This window comes from Anomaloglossus baeobatrachus, chromosome 7 (assembly GCF_048569485.1).
Source record: "Anomaloglossus baeobatrachus isolate aAnoBae1 chromosome 7, aAnoBae1.hap1, whole genome shotgun sequence".
In the NCBI taxonomy this organism is placed as follows: Eukaryota; Metazoa; Chordata; class Amphibia; order Anura; family Aromobatidae; genus Anomaloglossus; species Anomaloglossus baeobatrachus.
In genome coordinates this window covers 45,648,776-45,668,215 of record NC_134359.1, presented here as the reverse complement: position 1 = coordinate 45,668,215, position 19,440 = coordinate 45,648,776, and the positions used below count along the sequence as shown (strand labels likewise).

Genomic DNA, 19,440 nt, shown 5'->3' with positions numbered 1-19,440 from the left:
CAGTGGCACAGTAGAATATAGTAGATGGTAGGTTAACTTTACTTAGGAGGTGGGAGACGGCTCCAGGAGAGAACGCAGTCAGGAAATGAGCAGGTTAACGATAGACGTCAGAATCAGCAAAGAGGCAGTGCGCTGCCCCGTAAAGTAGAATAGTTCAATATTCAGCAAATGATAATACCTTTAAAAATTGACAGATCATAAACCAGTTTTCGGCTCCAACCATGCCCTGTTGCAAGAGTAACCCAGAAGGGGAAGAGCTGCTCTGTTCTGCCCATCATGCCCCATTGAGAGAGCAGTCCAGAAGAGGAAAAGCTGACCTGTTCTGCCCATCATGCCCCATTGAGAGAGCAGCCCAGAAGAGGAAGAGCTGATCTGTTCTGCCCATCATGCCCCATTGACAGAGCATCCCGGAAGAGGAAGAGCTGATTTGTTCTGCCCATCACTCCTCATCTATAAAGCAGCCTGGAAGAGGAAAAGCTGCTCTGTTCTACCCATCATTCCTCATCGATAAAGCAGCCTCGAAGAGGAAAAGCTGCTCTGTTCTACCCATCATGCCCTGTGAACAAAGCAGCCTGGAAGAGGAAGAGCTGCTTTGTTCTGCACATCATCCCTGGTGGACAAAGCAGCCCGGAAGAGGAAGAGCTGATCTGTCTTGCCCATCACGCACTGTCAACAAAGCAGCCTGGAAGAGGAAACGCTGCTCTATTCTGCCCATCATGCCCATTGACACAGCAGCCCAAAAGAGTAAAAGCTGCACTGTTCTTTCCATCATGCCCCATTGACAGAGCAGCCCAGAAGAGGAAGAGCTGCTCTGTTCTGCCCATTACATCACATTGACAAAGCAGCCTAGAAGAGGAAAAGCTGACCTGTTCTGCCCATCATGCCCCATTGACAGAGCAGCCTAGAAGAGGAAAAGCTGACCTGTTCTACACATCACACTCCGTGCACAAAGCAGCCTGGAAGAGGAAAAGCTGCTCTGTTCTGCCCATCACTCCTCATTGATAAAGCAGCCTGGAAGAGAAAAATCTGCTCTGTTCTACACATCACGCCCCGTGCACAAAGCAGTCTGGAAGAGGAAAAGCTGCTCTGTTCTGACCATCATGCCCCATTGACAGAGCAGCCTAGAGGAGAAAAATCTGCTCTGTTCTACACATCACGCCCCGTGCACAAAGCAGCCTGAAAGAGGAAAGGCTGACCTGTTCTGCCCATCATGCCTCATTGACAGAGCAGCCCAGAAGAGAAAAAGCTGCTCTGTTCTACACATCACACTCCGTGGGGAAAGCAGCCTGAAAGAGGAAGAGCTGATCTGTCTTGCCCATCACGCCCTGTCGACAGAGCAGCCTGGAAGAGGAAACGCTGCTCTATACTGCCCCTCACACCCATTGACAGAGCAGCCTGGAAGAGGTAAAAATGCTCTGTTCTGCCCATCCCACCCCATTGACAGAGCAGCCCGGAAGAGGAAGAGCTGCTCTGTTCTGCTTATCATGCCTATCTAACAGAGCAACTTGGAAGAGAAAGAGCTCCTTTGTGCTGTCCATCACACTCCATCAACAAAGCAGTCCAGAATAGAAAAGGCTGCTCTGTTCTTCTCATCATGCTGCATCGACAGATCAGCCCAGAAGAGGAAGAGCTGCTTTGTTCTGCCCATCAGGCCCCATCAATGGAGTAGCCCAGAAGAGCAAGAACTGCTCTGTTCTGCCTATTATGGTCCGTCGACAAAGCAGCCTGCAAAAGCTCATCTGTTCTGCCCATCACACCCCATCAACAGATCAGCCTGTAAGAGAAAGAGCTGTTCTGTTCTTCCGAATGCCCCATCAACAGAGCAGCCCAGAAGAGAAAAAGATGCTCTGTTCTGCCCATCACACCTCATCAACAGAGCAGACTGGAAGAGAAAGAGCTGCTCTGTTCTGCCCATCACACCCCATTGATGCTTACTCACAAGTCTGATATTGACCTTCAAAAACTCAATGAAATTGGCTTTGAAATTCTCAACTAGCAGCCAGATTTTTCCCCATCTCTTTCCGAAACTCAAAAAATGATTGTAAGGGTGAAAATTTACGATAAATGAGATAGTAGTTGAAGCTGTGAAGTTGTGGTTTGTAGAACAGGATAATATTTATTTTTATTTTTAAAGAACTAGAATTACAGACGTGAAAGACACAGAGATAGAGACAGACAGAGAGACAGACAGAGACAGACGTGGAAAGAGACAGAGACAGACGGGCAAAGAGACAGACGGGCAAAGAGACAGACAGGCAAAGAGACAGACGGGCAAAGAGACAGACGGGCAAAGAGACAGACCTGAAAAGAGACAGACCTGGAAAGAGACAGACCTGGAAAGAGACAGACCGGCAAAGAGACAGACGGGCAAAGAGACAGACCTGGAAAGAGACAGACAGGCAAAGAGACAGACGGGCAAAGAGACAGACAGGCAAAGAGACAGCCCTGGAAAGAGACAGACCTGGAAAGAGACAGACCTGGAAAGAGACAGACGGGCAAAGAGACAGACCTGGAAAGAGACAGACCTGGAAAGAGACAGATGGGCAAAGAGACAGACGGGCAAAGAGACAGACGGGCAAAGAGACAGCCCTGGAAAGAGACAGACCTGGAAAGAGACAGACCTGGAAAGAGACAGACGGGCAAAGAGACAGACCTGGAAAGAGACAGACCTGGAAAGAGACAGACCTGGAAAGAGACAGACGGGCAAAGAGACAGACGGGCAAAGAGACAGACGGGCAAAGAGACAGACCTGGAAAGAGACAGACCTGGAAAGAGACAGACCTGGAAAGAGACAGACGGGCAAAGAGACAGCCCTGGAAAGAGACAGACCTGGAAAGAGACAGACGGGCTTGCTATTATTACCATCTTTTCAGTTACCCATTAAAAGGTATCAACCACTGAGGACTTCAGTTCTTTTAAACAATTTTTTAGAATTATTTATACATTTATTTATACATTTATGCATTAAATGTATAGAGATGAAAGAAAAAGGGGTCACTTACCACTCAAATTGTCTGCAGCACTATCTGTCTATGCAAGACCCACTGTGCACTGCACAGCGCCAGAAATGCTACTGGCAAAACATTTTTGCTGATTTTTCAAAGCTTTTATGGTGCTATTCTGATATAAACTCTTTGATGAATCAGCCCCCATAAGTGCACTGTGGTTCCCGTTACTGAATGTGACAATTTCCTTGGAAATTATAATTAACAGCCAGTCCCTATAATATGCGCATTGCCTGTAATTGAAAATTGCACTGAGCTTTACTGCATTCTGCTTTTGGACACCTGAGAACACAAACTTAGTTATACTCTTTCCAGAAGAAAAAAATATTATTCCAGCATTCCATCTCCAAATCTAATATTATTCTGCATAATCTTCTGCAACTTTCCTCAAATCCTTTACCTCTACCAACTGTTATCTGATACAATCCCTGAAACCTTAGTCCGGATGCTTCATAATAAAGATTGGCAGCTGGGGATTTTGAGATTATTTTCTAAACTTCCTCATCAAAAATGTGATCAACCACAAAACGTCATGAATAAAAACGTTTCTTACGGTGCACGGAAAGTAGAATGAATGCAAAGTACGGACTTCAGTGTGCAACAGCAAATGGCATCACAATACGAATACCATTAAAAAAATGGGAAATGATCATTGAGAAACTAAAAAGCACATATTTGTTTCAATTTTTCGAATTACATTAGAGTTTTCAAGATCTCTGTTTGCTGTCACTGAACTAAAAAAATATTTTCTATATTCTGAAAATGATTAGACGCCAAATAATTATTAAGCAGTTGTCTAGTTTCTACGAACTGCAGCATTTCTAACTTCTTGCCGTCCTCTCTTCATAAAGGTTTATTGCCAGCATCTGTAATGTAATCACCCAGTGAAGACAGATATGTAGACAGATTTGAGTTTTGGAGAATAAATGATCAGTGAAGTAGAGATAAGAAGTGACGGATAAGTGCAGATAGAGGCTTCTTTGCCTAATAAGATAGAATATAAAGTTTCATATCAGAAAAGTTGTCAGCAAGTTTAGGGAACAATGGTAAAGCGAATTATCCATTTAAGAACAAAACACCTTGGAATAGATTATTTATTGCCTATTTATCTATTCATGCCACACATTGTTGGACGTGTGATATTGAAAAGTTCCATAGAGAGAGCAGAATTGTAGCTGGTACATGTTGGTGAATAAAGGATCATTTCTTACCTCTTCACTATTTTGGATGTGCTGCCTCTTTTTTTTTAATTTTTATATCTCTGATAGGAAGCTTTGCCAATTTCCTTGGGGGAAATTTGCACCCACTTAGGTTGTGCTGCTGTTTTTCTAGATATATGTATATATATCCTCTGAAGGGAGTAGTACACACCGTTGTAGGAAATCTTGAGTTTCTTGGCAATTTCTCACATGGAATATCCTTCATTTCTAAGAACAAGAAAAGACTGTCGAATTTCACATGAAAGTTCTCTTATTCTGGCCATTTTGAGAGTTTAATGGAACCAACAAATGTAATGCTCCAGATTCTCAACTAGCTCAAAGGAAGGTCAGTTTTATAGCTTCTCTAATCAGCAAAACTGTTTTCAGCTGTGCTAACATACTTGCACAAGGGTTTTCAAGGGATTCCTAAACAACCATTAGCCTTCTAACACAGTTAGCAAACACAATGTACCATTAGAACACTGGAGTGGTGGTTGTTGGAAATGGGCCTCTATACACCTATGTAGATATTGCATTAAAAACCAGACGTTTGAAGCTAGAATAGTCATTTACCACATTAAATATAGAGTGTATTTCTGTTTAATTTAATGTTAGCTTCATTAAAAAAATGTGCTTTTCTTTCAAAAATAAGGAAATATACAAGTGACCCTAAACGTTTTAACTGTAGTGTACATACACTCAGCTGTATATATAGTATTAGATTAAAGCAGTCGTCTAGTCTCTAGGAACTGCAGCATTTCTAACTTCTTGCCGTCCTCTCTTCATAAAAGTTTATAGCCAGCATCTGTAATGTAATCACTCAGTGAAGACAGATTTGTAGACAGATTTGAGTTTTTGAGAATAAATGATCAGTGAAGTAGAGATAAGAAGTGACGGATAAGTGAAGATAGAGGCTTCTTTGCCTAATAAGATAGATTATAAAGTTTCATATCAGAAAAACTTGTCAGCAAGTTTAGGAAACAATGGTAAAAAATGAGTTTTTATAGCCCCTTATAAAATTAATAGGTTTCTCTCGGAGTACACGAGGACATGAATCATTTTAGTGTGTTGTATAATGTAATCTTCAAGTGCTTGTTAGAAGTGTCAAGATGAGAAACATCAGGTGCTGTGTTTTTGAGAAACTTTATTTGATCAATTATGGTATCAGATACCTGAAGCGCAAACACATCATCACTACGACCTAGATAACCTCTGTGAGGGTATGTTCACACACTCTGGATAAGGAATAAGGTGCAAATTGTGCTAATTTGAATATGCTAATTAGCTATAATATACTTTACTTTTTTTTCATTTCTTTTTGAATGATCTTATGTAAGCTAAAAGAGCTTCTTGAAACATATGGCTATCTATGTAGATCCTAAACAAAATTAAAGAGGAATTGTTTAGTAGGTGCAGGACTAAGATATTGATGACTTATAGTTAGGATAGGACATAAAAATCAGATGTGAATATATGTTTTGATATTCATGATATAGAAGTGAATGGGTATGGAGTTGTGCCGATCCGGCTTCACACACTGTGTACTCCCAACATCTGTAGGAAAAGATAACAATTGGATGGTAGAGGTGCCGGAAATTGAAGCTGTGCCGATCCGGCTTTGCACACTGTGTACTTCCAGCACCTGTGGGAAAAGATAACAACTGATTCGTATATGTGCCGGAAATTGGAGTTGTGCCAATCCGGCTTTGCACACTGTGTACTTCTGGTAGCTGTGGGAAAAGGTAACAAGTGATTGGTAGAGGTGCCAGAAATTGGACTTGTGCCAGAAATTGGACTTGTGCCAGAAATTGGACTTGTGCCAGAAATTGGACTTGTGCCAATCCGGCTTTGCACACTGTGTTCTTCCGGCAGCTGTGGGAAAAGATAACTGATTGGCAGACGTGCCAGAAATTGGAGCTGTGCCGATCTGGCTTTATACACTGTGTACTTCTGGTGGCTGTGGGAAAACGTAACAACTGGTTGGTAGAGGTCCTGGAAATTGGAGGTGTGCCGGTCCAGCTTTGCACACTGTGTACTTCCAGCACCTGTGGGAAACAGCTAACAACTGATTGGTAGATGTGCCGTAAATTGGAGCTGTACCGATTCGGCTTTGCACGCTGTGTTCTTCCAGCAGCTGTGGGAAAAGATAACAACTGATTGGTAGAGGTGCCGGAAATTGGAGCTGTGTCGATCCGGCTTTGCACACTGTGTACTTCCGGTGTCTATAGAAAAAGGTAGAGGTGCCAGAAATTTCTCACGTCCAGTTCCTCTATCAATCCTTCCTCTTCTAAAGCCTGCTTTACACGCTGCAATGTATCTTACAATGTGTCGGCGGGGTCACGTCGTAAGTGACGCACATCCGGCATCGTAAGTTACATTGCAGTGTGTGACAGGTACGTGCGATTGCAATTGAACGTTAAAACGTTCATCGCATACACATCGACCCCGGGAACGATGAACAGATCTTACCTACGTCCTGCGGCTCCCGGCCCACAATGCGGAAGGAAGGAGGTGGGCGGGATGTTTACGTGCCGCTCATCTCCGCCCCTCCGCTTCTATTGGCCGGCTGCCGCATGACGTCGCTGTGACGCCGAACGTCCCTCCCACTCCAGGAAGTGGACGTTTGCCGCCCACATCGAGGTCGTATGGAAGGTAAGTAAGTGTGACAGGGGTTAATCGTTTGTGCGGCACGTTCAACAAATTGAACGTGCCACACATATGATGGGGGCGTTGCAAATCGCATACGATATCGTATGCGAAATTGCAACGTGTAAAGCAGGCTTAAGTTCAACAATTTGTGCTCCTGCTGCCAACACGCTCAGAGCTTGAAAGATATTTCTTATGTCCTGGTTGGTATGATACTAAAAAAAATAACCAATCTGTTAGAACAATATGGCACCCATACTTCCAATTAATTTGGTTAGGGTCAAGCTGGTCTCAGGACTTCAGTATTTCTTGCTTGCCAGTGATCGTTTCTTTGAGCATTTTCCGTGGATTGTGAACCAAGCAAAATAGAAAAGAAGTCAACTTATGATATAAATTAACTAGCAGAGCTGGGGTCATGCCGTGGATAAAATGGTCAGGAGAACGGGCAAACAATCCATGGTTCGTTTTGTTAATGCTGATATAACAGTTGGGTATATGATCCAGTGGTTATGCGAAACAGAGGTTAATTCAAGGGAATAGTCAGAGACAAATCAGATCACAAATGTAAGTTTCAAGTTAAGGATCAAAATGTCACAATGTAACTGTAGGAAAGCAGGGGACAGGGGCTCCTATGCTGTCCCTCACTCACGCTAGGGGTCTATAGGCTATCCTTAACCTCAGGGTTACCCCTAATGGTGGAGATGCCTGAGTTCCATGCCTAGCTATGCCCCTGAACAGAACTAGTCTGATTCCCCCCTCACACCAGGGAAGGAAGGGGCAGAACTGAGATGGAAACACAGATATAGACAGAGAGGGAAAAAACAAAACTCTGGCACACTGCAAATACTCAGGAACAAACAATGAGACTCAGGAGAAAAGCAAGAGCAGAAAGGTAGCAACAAACAAAAACAACAAGGGGTTAATTCCACATCTGCACACAGCAACAAGTAGTACAACCACCAGTTAGCCTAGATCACAAAACTTAACCAGACCAGCTAAGATAAACTATAGCTAGCATAGAAGGAAGGCTCTAGCCAGCATATATAGGAGGGGAGCCAATGTGATTGGCTTTCCCACAACATGTGAGCAAAGGAGACTAACAATTAGACTAGCAGAAATCAACTTTTGCTAGCCTGCCTATAAACTACCACACTGCAGGTCGACACCTGAGTCTACCTGCGCTGATGACAGACATCAGTAAAGTTATCAGGTGGAGTGTCAGAATCTGTAGTCTGAACAGATCCGAAAGCTGCTGTTGCGCCCAGAGAAGGGGGTACTTGGGCCCGGGCGGTAACAGACGAGGCTGTCACTCTGGTGGCCGATGCCCGGTCCCGTGCTCTGGGCCCCTTTTGTTAATGGGGGGTATTTACAGGTGAGATTAGAGTTTTTGTCATGTGATGCCACCTGCGGGTTGCGGTTAAGGATGCGGAACCGCCGCTACTCAATGTGGGTACTCCCAGGGATGGTGGTAGTGGCAGCTGAGATGGTAGGCCCTGTAGGGCTGTGCCTGGGAGATGTAATGGGGCAATAATGAAGACCACACCAAGTTGTCTATAACAGTCTCTACTCACTGTGGACCCAGGGATTGCTGGTTCCGGTCCCAGGAGGACCAGTGCCAATGTAATGACCAAGGTTGCTCTGTCCCTTGCAGGCTCTGTAGATTGAGTCCCCATACCGTGGAGCGTTTGGGAACCCCGACTGTCCCTTTTGGGGTACAGTCTCCTTCTCCGTACGGCGGGCAGTGCGGACCCAGCGGGGAGGTAAGTGTCCGAACCCAATCCTAGTTTACTGCTGATGCCCCCGGATTATTTGGTTCAATGACGTCAGTGAAGGTGTCCTCACCGTGCAGGTATTTGCCAAACAGTCTAAAACTTGTGCTTGACCTAGGGCCCTGTGCCCTGTGCATGCTCCGGTCCCAGCGGTATCTCAGTACCCGTCCTGGCGACCTCTCTCCTGTGCCCCGGGGACCCAGCTCAGGCATGTCCGCACACCTCTCCTGTATGCTCCCGACTTCTCTCTGACTGACCCCTCCCACCAGACTGGCTATACCCAGGGACTCATTCCCATGGCGACCATCCCCTTACGTGGTTAACCCTCTATGCCCAGTGTGGAGAGGAGAACTAGGATTTTAGATGTTTGTTGGTGGAATTGGCACTGGCACTCCAGGTCCCCAAGAGGATGCAGTTCCCTGTAGTGCCCTGAGGTTCTCAGGGGTGCTACACTGCCATGACAGTTGGTGAAGTTTGTAAAAACCTCTGTGTGACACAAAATCAGGGAAAGCACACAGCTTGGCTAGAGAAAAACTAATATCTATAGTTGGCACTGAAATCAGCAGGCTGGGGAAATATGATGGTTGTGCTTAATGCACATGTTAGACACTTTGTCTACTTTTTTCTCAGCAGGGAGGAAGTAAAGGGCTACAGTAATTCAAATCTCTCAATTCAGTTTCCTTAAAACAAACAGTTGATTTTTAATATTTTATATTAATTTTAGAATACAAACTTGGGCTTACACACTGAGGTGCTTATCCAAGCAGATCACTGGGGAACACCTAGATACTTACTGTGACAGCAACCACTCTATCTTTTCTGACAACAGGGAGAAAGTAAAGGACGGCAGCAATTCAAGTCTCGCTATATGCTGCCTTGTATAAAAAGCAATTTCCTAGCTTTAATTCTAAACTATAAACTTACATTTAGACACAGAGATACATATCCTAAGAGGTTATTTAATGAATTTCTTAACAAAACACTTTACAAATACAACAATAGGATTATGATGTTCAGATTTCTGCAGTAATGTTTAGCTCTCTGCATTTGGAAAGATGGGTTTTATCCATGTGCTACCAATCATCCAAATATCTGTCTTGTTCCTTATTAACAGATTTTGTGTATTTAAGTAAATCCAAACTTTTTACGATTTACCATAGCAGTGTCAATGGTCCCTCCGGGGACTACAACCCTGTTCTCTATTGACTCTGATACTGTTCCAATGTTCTTAAGCAAACTGTGAGATTATGTAGAGTAACCAACATTTCATCACTTGGTTGTTAAGATCAATCAGGTCCCGGGATTATTCTTTAAGTAAAATGCGATGTTCTTTCTAAACATATGGAATCTATTAGATATCACTGACTAAAGACCTGGAATGGGAAGATTATAGAATAACAAAGTAACTAAGTAATACGGACATTATCCAACATCACTAAACACTGCAGCAAAGTAATTAATATACGATATATCTGTACATCCACACTCCAATGTGTCATGTTAAGAACAAAAATGTTACACTTTATCCAAAACTGGTGTTATAGGGAAGGTGTTGTTATAACACGAATGACATTTCAAAGGAAACTTAATAACGCTGTGTATAGAGGAATCTGTGTGTCATGGAGTTGTCATCAAGTGTACTCAAAGGTCTTAGGCTGCTTTCACACTGCGTTCCTTTCTCCGTTCAGTGGTCCCATCGGGGCTTCTGTCTGAACCCTTTGGCAAACAGGTTTCGGACCCATGCGCCGATGGGGCCACTGACTATAATGGTGCAGATGGAGTCACCCTGTGCTCTGCCGTGCACCATTTTCAGGAGTATACGCCTGTTGGAGGCGGACACCTAGACATAGTACACTGCGTCTGGGTGTCCTCCTCATACGCCCAAAAATGGTGCACAACAGAGCACACGGTGACACTATCTACACCATTATCGTCAGTGGCCCCATCAGCGCATACATCCGAAACCCGCATTGCATGGGATTCAGATGGAAACCCTGACGGCACCAGTAAACGGAGAGATGAATGCAGTGCGAAAACCCCCTTAGGGTATGTCCATACCGCGTCTTTTCCAGGCGGGTCTGAAAAAGCCTTTAACGAAGTCTAAAGGTGGCGTTACACACTACGATTTATCCGACGATATGTCGTCGGGGTCACGGATTCCGTGACTCACTTCTGTCATCTTTAGCGATGTCGTTGCATGTGACGCCTACGTACGACTCCGAACTATCGCAAATAGGTTGAAAATCGTTGATCGTTGACAACGCAGCAGACATATTGGTACGTTTGACACCCTGCCAATGACGAACAACATCCACACGACCGCCTTGGGCAAACAATATATCGCTGACCGATTTTGCGTCGCTTGTGAGATGTGTACGTGTGACCGCTAATAAACGTCCTATGTGCGATCTCGGCAAATCGTAACTACGATCTGGGCGTGTCACACCGCTACTCAGATCGTCAGATAAATTGTAGCGTGTAAAGCGGCCTTAAGAAAAAATGAACATATGCAGTGCAATATCAAAAAGATTTTCTGTACATATATTCAACATTTTTTTAGTCTTCAAAAGCTAAATAAATAAAGCAACCTGACTGTTCTTCAGGCGGCTTAGGTTCGGAATCCACTCACTATGTTATACGGTATATGCCATTAAAATAAAAAAGATGCCACCAAGAAAACAACTATAGCGATGCCATAGAAAACCTCAGGAAGAACAGCAACGATTTCCGGAAACATCTTATGCTTTGAATATTCAGCTGATACTTCGGCATCTAAAAGACCCCGAGTGCACATACACGTAAAGAGCAATACCAAGTCATAAATTAGAGAATGCATGTATTTTGCTAATGGTCCAGCAACGTAACTGAGGGAACCTTGTCTTAAACAGATAAGCGGAGATACAGTGGCATGTAAAAGTTTGGGCACCCCTGGTCAAAATTATTGTTATTGTGAACAGTCAAGCAAGCTAAAGATGAAATGATCTCTAAAAGGCATAAAGTTAAAAATGACACATTTCCTTTTTATTTTAGGCAAAAAAAAAAAAAAAATATATATATATATATATATATATATATATATATATATATATTTCATCTGTTATATTTTAAAAATTACAAAAAGGAAAATGGGCCGATGCAAAGTTTGGCCATCCTTGGAGATTTGTGTGCTCAGATAACTTTGACTTGACCAAGGTTTGAGACCTTATTTAGCCTGTTAGGGTTATGGCTTGTTCACGATCATCGTTAGGAAAGGACAGGGAATGCAAGTTTCACAGTTTTTTTTTAAAAAAACCTAGCCTCCTTTAACCCTGTGCCAAAAAACAGCAGCCATGGGTTCTTCTAAGCAGCTGCCTAGCACTCTGAAAATGAAAATGGTGGAGGCCCACAAAGCAGGAGAAATAATAATAAAAAAAATAAAAAAAATCTTTATTTTTATATAGCGCTAACATATTCCGCAGCGCTTTACATACATCAGGAACACTGTCCCCATTGGTGCTCACAATCTAAATTACCTATCTATATGTCTTTGGAGTGTGGGAGGAAACCGGAGAACCCAGAGGAAACCCACGCAAACACGGGGAGAACATACAAACTCCTTGCAGATGTTGTCCTTGGTGGGATTCAAACCCAGGACCCAAGCGCTGCAAGACTGCAGTGCTAACCACTGAGCCACCATGCCGCCCGAGAAGAACAAAGCTATAAGAAGATTGCAAAGCATTTTCAAGTTGGCCTTTCCTCACTTCGAAATGTAATTAAGAAATGGCAGTTACCAGGATCAGTGGAGGTCAAGATAAGGTCTGGAAGACCAAGCAAAATTTCTGTGGGAGCTGCTTGTAGGATTGCTAGAGAGACAAATCAATACCCCTGCATGACTGCAAAAGACCTTCAGGAAGATTTAGCAGAATTTGGAGTTTTGTTACATAGTTCTAATGTTCAGCGACCCCTGCACAAATATGTCCTTCATAGAAGAGTCATCAGAAGAAAACCTCTCCTGCAACCTCAGTATAAAATTCAGCATCAGAAGCATGCAAAAGAACATCTAAACATGCATGATGCATTCTAGAAACAAGTCCTGTGGACTAATAAAGTTAAAATAGAACTCAGACCACAATGATCAAAGCTATGTGTGGGGAAAAAAGGGCACAAAATTGCAAAAGAAAGCTTTGCTCGGTAGCTATGTTCAAAATGTTTACATCTCACTGTTTACATCAAGAACAGCTGATTGGTGTAGGTGCCTGGTGTGGGACCTCCACTAATCTGCTATTGATGTAATACCAGGCAAGACAGGTACTGGTAGTGGGGGACTCAATTATTAGGGGGACAGATAGGGCAATCTGTCACAAAGACAGGGATCGCCGAACAGTGTGTTGTCTTCCTGGCGCTCGAGTTCGGCACATCGCTGATCGGGTTGACAGATTACTGGGAGGGGCTGGGGAGGACCCAGCGGTCATTGTACACATTGGCACAAATGACAAAGTTAGAGGTAGGTGGAAGGTCCTTAAAGATGATTTCAGGGAATTAGGTTGTAAGCTTAAAGAATGGACCTCAAAGGTGGTATTTTCGGAAATACTACCTGTGCCACGAGCCACACCAGAGAGGCAAAGAGAGATCAGGGAGGTTAACAGGTGGCTCAGGAATTGGTGTAGGAAAGAGGGTTTTGGGTTCCTGGAGAATTGGGCCGACTTTTCAGTTGGCTACAGATTCTATGCTAGGGATGGGCTGCATCTTAATGGGGAAGGTGCAGCTCTGCTGGGGCAGAAAATGGCTAGAAGGTTGGAGGAGTGTTTAAACTAGGAATGGGGGGCGAGGGTATTCACTTTATAGAAGGGGAATGTAGTGCAGATAGTGACCAGGGCACAAGTAATGAAATTGGGGGTGGTACGGGGGGAAGGGTTAGGACAGTTAATACAGTAAGCAGGAATAGAGGTACAGAGTTATACGTAACATGCATGTACACTAATGCCCGAAGCCTCACAAATAAGGTGGAGGAATTAGAATTAATATTGTTGGAAGAAAATTATGATATAGTGGGGATATCAGAGACATGGCTGGATGAGAGCTATGACTGGGCTGTTAATTTACAGGGTTATAGCCTATTCAGGAATGACCGTACAAATAAGCGAGGGGGAGGTGTGTGTCTATATGTAAAATCATCCTTAAAACCCATCCTGCGTGACAACATATGTGAGGGTACTGAGAATGTAGAGTCCCTATGGGTGGAGATAAGGGGGGGGAGAATGAATAATAAAATACTGATAGGGGTGTGTTATAAGACGCCGAATATTATGGAAGAGGTAGAGAATCTCCTCATAAAGCAAATTGATAAAGCAGCGAGTCTCGGAGAGGTAATTATTATGGGGGACTTTAACTATCCTGATATAAATTGGGGAACAGAAACTTGCAGTTCCAGCAAAGGAAATAGATTTTTGATAACAATGAAAGATAATTACCTTTCACAAATGGTACAGGACCCCACAAGAGGGGGAGCACTACTAGACCTTGTACTAACCAATAGGCCAGACCGCATATCAAATATACAAGTTGGGGGTTACTTGGGGAATAGTGATCACAAAATAATAAGTTTTCATGTATTCTTTAGTAAGATGTCTAGTAGAGGGGCTACAAGGACACTAAACTTCAGGAAAGCAAATTTTAAACGGTTGAGAGATGATCTTAGTGCAATAAACTGGGATGATGTACTAAGTAATAAAAGTACACAAAGCAAATGGGAGACTTTTATGAGCATCCTGAATAGGGCTTGTGCAGAAAATATACCCTATGGGAACAAACATGCTAGAAATAGGAGGAAACCCCTATGGCTAAATAGAGCTGTAAGGGAAGCAATAAAAGAAAAACAGAAAGCCTTAAAAGAATTAAAGAGGGTAGGTAGTGATGAGGCATTATATAATTATAGAAAATTAAATAAAATATGTAAAAAGCAAATTAAGTTAGCTAAGTTTGAGACAGAGAGACTCATTGCGAGAGAAAGTAAAAATAATCCTAAAATATTCTTTAACTACATAAACAGTAAAAAACTGAAAAGCGATAGTGTTGGCCCCCTTAAAAATAGTCTTGGTGAAATGGTGGAAGGGGATGAGGGTAAAGCCAACCTGCTGAATGACTTTTTTTCTACGGTTTTTATACAAGAAAATGCCATGGCAGATGACATGACCAGTGATACCATAAATTCACCCTTGAATATTACCTGCTTAACCCAGCAGGAAGTACGCCGCCGCCTCGAAATCACTAAGGTTGACAAATCTCCGGGCCCGGATGGCATACACCCCAGAGTACTACAGGAATTGAGTTCTGTGATAGACAGACCATTATTTTTAATCTTCTCAGATTCCTTAATAACAGGGTCGGTACCGCAGGACTGGCGCATAGCAAATGTGGTGCCAATATTCAAAAAGGGGACAAAAACTGAGCCGGGAAATTATAGGCCGGTAAGTTTAACCTCTACGGTTGGTAAAATCCTTGAGGGTTTCTTGAGAGATGCTATACTGGAGTATCTCAAGAAAAATAACCTTATGACAGAGTATCAACATGGGTTTATGAGGGATCGATCCTGTCAAACTAATTTGATCAGCTTCTATGAAGAGGTAAGTTCAAGCCTGGACCAGGGAAATGCAGTGGATGTTGTGTATATGGACTTTTCAAAAGCTTTTGATACGGTGCCACACAAAAGGTTGGTACATAAAATGAGAATAATGGGGATAGGGGAAAATATGTGTAACTGGGTTAAAAACTGGCTAAGTGATAGGAAACAAAGGGTGGTTATTAATGGTACGTACTCGGACTGGGTCTCAGTTCATAGTGGGGTACCACAGGGGTCAGTATTGGGCCCGCTTCTTTTCAACATATTTATAAATGACCTTGTTGGGGGCATGCGGAGTAGAATTTCAATATTTGCAGATGATACTAAACTCTGCAGGGTAATCAATACAGAGGAGGATAATTTTATATTACAGGGAGATTTATGTAAATTGGAGGATTGGGCTGAGAAGTGGCAATTGAAGTTTAATGTAGATAAATGTAAGGTCATGCACTTGGGTAGAGGAAATAACATTTATGATTATGTACTTAATTGTAGAACACTGGGTAAAACAGACACAGAAAAAGACTTGGGTGTATGGGTGGATGGTAAACTTCACTTTAGTGGACAGTGTCAGGCAGCTGCTGCCAGGGCTAATAAAATAATGGGATGTATTAAAAGAGGTATAAGTGTTCATGAAAAAAATATAGTTCTACCTCTGTACAAGTCACTAGTGCGACCGCACTTATATACTGTGTACAATTCTGGTCACCGATATATAAGAAGGATATAGCTGAACTGGAGAGGGTGCAGAGAAGAGCGACCAAGATTATTAGAGGAATGGGGGGGCTGCAATACCAAGACAGATTATTAAACTTGGGGTTATTTAGTTTGGAAAAACGAAGGCTTAGGGGGGATCTAATCACAATGTATAAATATATGAGGGGACAGTACAGAGACCTTTCCAAAGATCTTTTTACACCTAGGCCTGCGACTGGAACACGGGGGCATCCGCTACGTCTTGAGGAAAGAAGGTTTAATCATAATCACAGACGAGGATTCTTTACTGTACGAGCAGTGAGACTATGGAACTCTCTGCCGCATGATGTTGTAATGAGTCATTCACTACTAACATTTAAGCAGAGCCTGGACGCCTTTCTTGAAAAATTTAATATTACCAGTTATGTATATTAGATTTTATGACAGGGTGTTGATCCAGGGAACTAGTCTGATTGCCGGATGTGGAGTCAGGAAGGAAATTTTTTCCCCATTGGAACTTGTTTGCCACATTGGGTTTTTTTTGCCTTCCTCTGGATCAACATGTTAGGCTACGGGTTGAACTAGATGGACTTAGAGTCTCCCTTCAACCTTAAAAACTATGATACTATGATACTATGAAATATCTATGACTAATTAGGACTAAAATATACTTTTAAAGGATATGACTTTTAAGGGCTCTTTGTTTGCATGGAAATGAGTTAACTGTGAAACCTTCAGTGAGATTAGATTGTAACTCTTTTATCCAGTTGCAAAATTTAGTTTTGCTGATGGATTCTTAGTTAAAGCATTCTACAGTTAGCAATGTGTAAGAGAATAAAGAACCTGTTAAAGCCAAATGGTGCAAAATTTGTAATCAGACCCAATAGCAAAAATTCTTTCTAGCATGGAATTAATGGTGCTTTATAAATAAATAATAATAATAATAATAATAATAATAATAATAATAATAATAATAATAGCCCAAAATACATTCCTGTTGACTGAATGTTGCAGCTATTCCTTCATTGCTCTATGCTGGTTATGCCTATGGAATGCAAGCCACAATAATAGCATAGGCACATACTGTATATAAGCTCGTTATCACTGTCTGTAATGACACTTTCTGTATCCCTGTAATTGTCAGAATTAATGTCACTTCTTACTTTAGGAGCTTTAGGAGGAGATTTTGTGTATAAACATTTTCACGGCTGATTATTGTACTTTTATCGTTTTAGAAAATTTATTGAAATGGGATTCATTGATGAGCATCGAATTGCAATTTGGGGATGGGTAAGTAGATTTTTCCAAATGATCATGCTTTTAACTTAAGTATTACATAAAAGTATAGTCAGTGTGTATAAAACTTTATTTTGCAGCAAAACTGAATATTTAATAAAGTTGCATGTAAAAATAATGTTAAATAATATTATTATAAGCTAACATTTCCCAATGACTGAGACTTGTGTCTACAAATGTGTCCTTCCTTACGTTTCCTTCTGGTTCAATCTTGAGACAATCAGCTTTGAAAAATAATGTGCATTTGTTGTGATACTCTGTCTGGAGAGGTTTATGGTTTGTGTGTCTATATGTGGCCACCTAGTGGTTGCGATGCGAGTTGCAGTCGGTAGAGAGTTGCCAGTAATTATATAATGGAGGTATCGGGGTAACTGGAGCAAGGACCCTTAAACTGGCCCTCAAACTAGGGACCCTGTGTTGTCCCTTATCCCAGAGGTAGGTTTGATGGTAGACAGGTCTGGACCTCCAGTGTGACCCAATCTAACACCACCTATCCACCAACTCCAGGAGTGAAGAAGCAAACCCCACAAATACCACAGACAGGGGAAAAATACAAAACTTGTACACAAAGGAGAGACTATACGTGCGAGAAGGAATAAATTATAAGGAAGGAAGTAAACGTACAACGGGGAAACGTTAACACCGCTCAAACAGCAAACAACTGGTCACCAAGAATAGGTTACCCACAAAGACCGGAACCGCAGGAGCATAAGCTGAAGCTATCATCAGCAGCAACAAACAGACTCCCAAACCTTAAATAGGGAGGAGACAGCTGGATAGGAATTAGCAACCTGAGTCTCAAGGAGCCACATGGCATTCCACAGGAATTAACTCCTGCAGGACTGGAAAGCAGTGGAAAAGACTCAGCCGATGCCCGGCTGAAGCTCAGCAGTTAGGTGAGATCAAGTTGCTTGTTGGACTCTGCCATGTGAACAGAGTTCGACACCGCTGCGGCACCCCGCGAGTATTGACCTGAACACTGCATGACAAATTGCCAGTGACAAAGCTAAAAATAGTTTGGTCCCTTTGTCTTTCACATGGGCAGAAATCCCAGAAGGGGGCGGTTATAGCATATGAATCCTTTAATAAAAATAATACTCCTTTAAGGGGTCTGTCCTGTTTGAGATGTCCATTAATATAATTATTTTTTACTTTCCAATGGTATGAGATCTGATATTTATAACCCATCCATTAAACTCTAAGATGAGTTATCTGTTGAGGATACAGGCGGTGATAATCGGAGGACCGCCATTAGCTAGTGAGTCATCACTTCCAAGGTTGCATCATATTTAGACCTGGGTTTTCTGTAACTGTTTGTGGCCGAGTGGCTTATAATATTACTGCGTCTACGTCTATTATTCTTTCAAATAGCATTATGTTATTTGCTTTGCAGTCTTTATTGACCATGCAGGAAGCAAGGGCCGACATGAGATCTATGCTAATGCATTGGTGACAGCTGGTTAAGAGATACACTGTATGGACAGAAGTATTGGGACACCTACACATTACACCTACAAGAGCTTTTATAACCTCCCACTCTAACTCCAAAGACATTAACATGGAGTTGGTTCCCCCTTTGCAGCTATAGCAGCTTCTACTCTTTCTGGGGAGGATTTGTACAAGATTTCGGTTGTGTCTATGGGAATTTTTGGCCCATTGGTCATGGAAAGAATTTGTGGAGCAAACGTCGGGGCTCATAATATCTGTTCTAGATGAGTTCAAATGTCTTGGACGGGGTTGAGGTTGGGGCTCTCTGCGGCCGATCATTTTCTTCTATACCAAACTCCACCAACCTGTATCGTATACATTGGGCACAGTCTGGAGGAACAGAAAAGGGTCTTACCTAGAGCTGGGTGAACTCGCAGAAAACCGGGACCTGCGGGTTACTGCTAAACTTTTTAAAAAACCCGGAATCTGGTACCCATATAAGTCAATGGGAACTAGAATTCGGAGACTAAAAATGTTGGTAGAAGGTAGGAACGTGCGCTCTGTACTCACCGAACCTCCATGATGGCGGCAAGCTGCTTTTGTGGCGCCCTGGACTAGCCAGGTCGTCACAGCCTGAACCTGGACTGGGGTCAAGGGGTGCTGCCCACTTCTTAGGGGCAGCATCAGGGCTAGGTTGCTTGGGTGGGAGAGCGGAAGACATCCGTCCGTCCGTCAGTATTAAAAATGTTTTATGTGTGCAACTTTTAAGTGTCCTGACAAAAATACTTATGTTTGAAAATGTT

The 19,440-nt window shown here is 42.6% G+C and overlaps 1 protein-coding gene across 1 annotated transcript in view; it reads left to right on the top strand.

Moving 5' to 3' along the window:
* Positions 1–19,440, top strand: part of LOC142245858 (prolyl endopeptidase FAP-like) — a 164,861-nt gene that overhangs the window by 122,312 nt on the left and 23,109 nt on the right. The window contains exon 21 of the mRNA XM_075318841.1: positions 17,149–17,203. Coding sequence (XP_075174956.1) covers positions 17,149–17,203 — 55 coding nt within the window. The remainder of the gene's footprint in view (positions 1–17,148; positions 17,204–19,440) is intronic.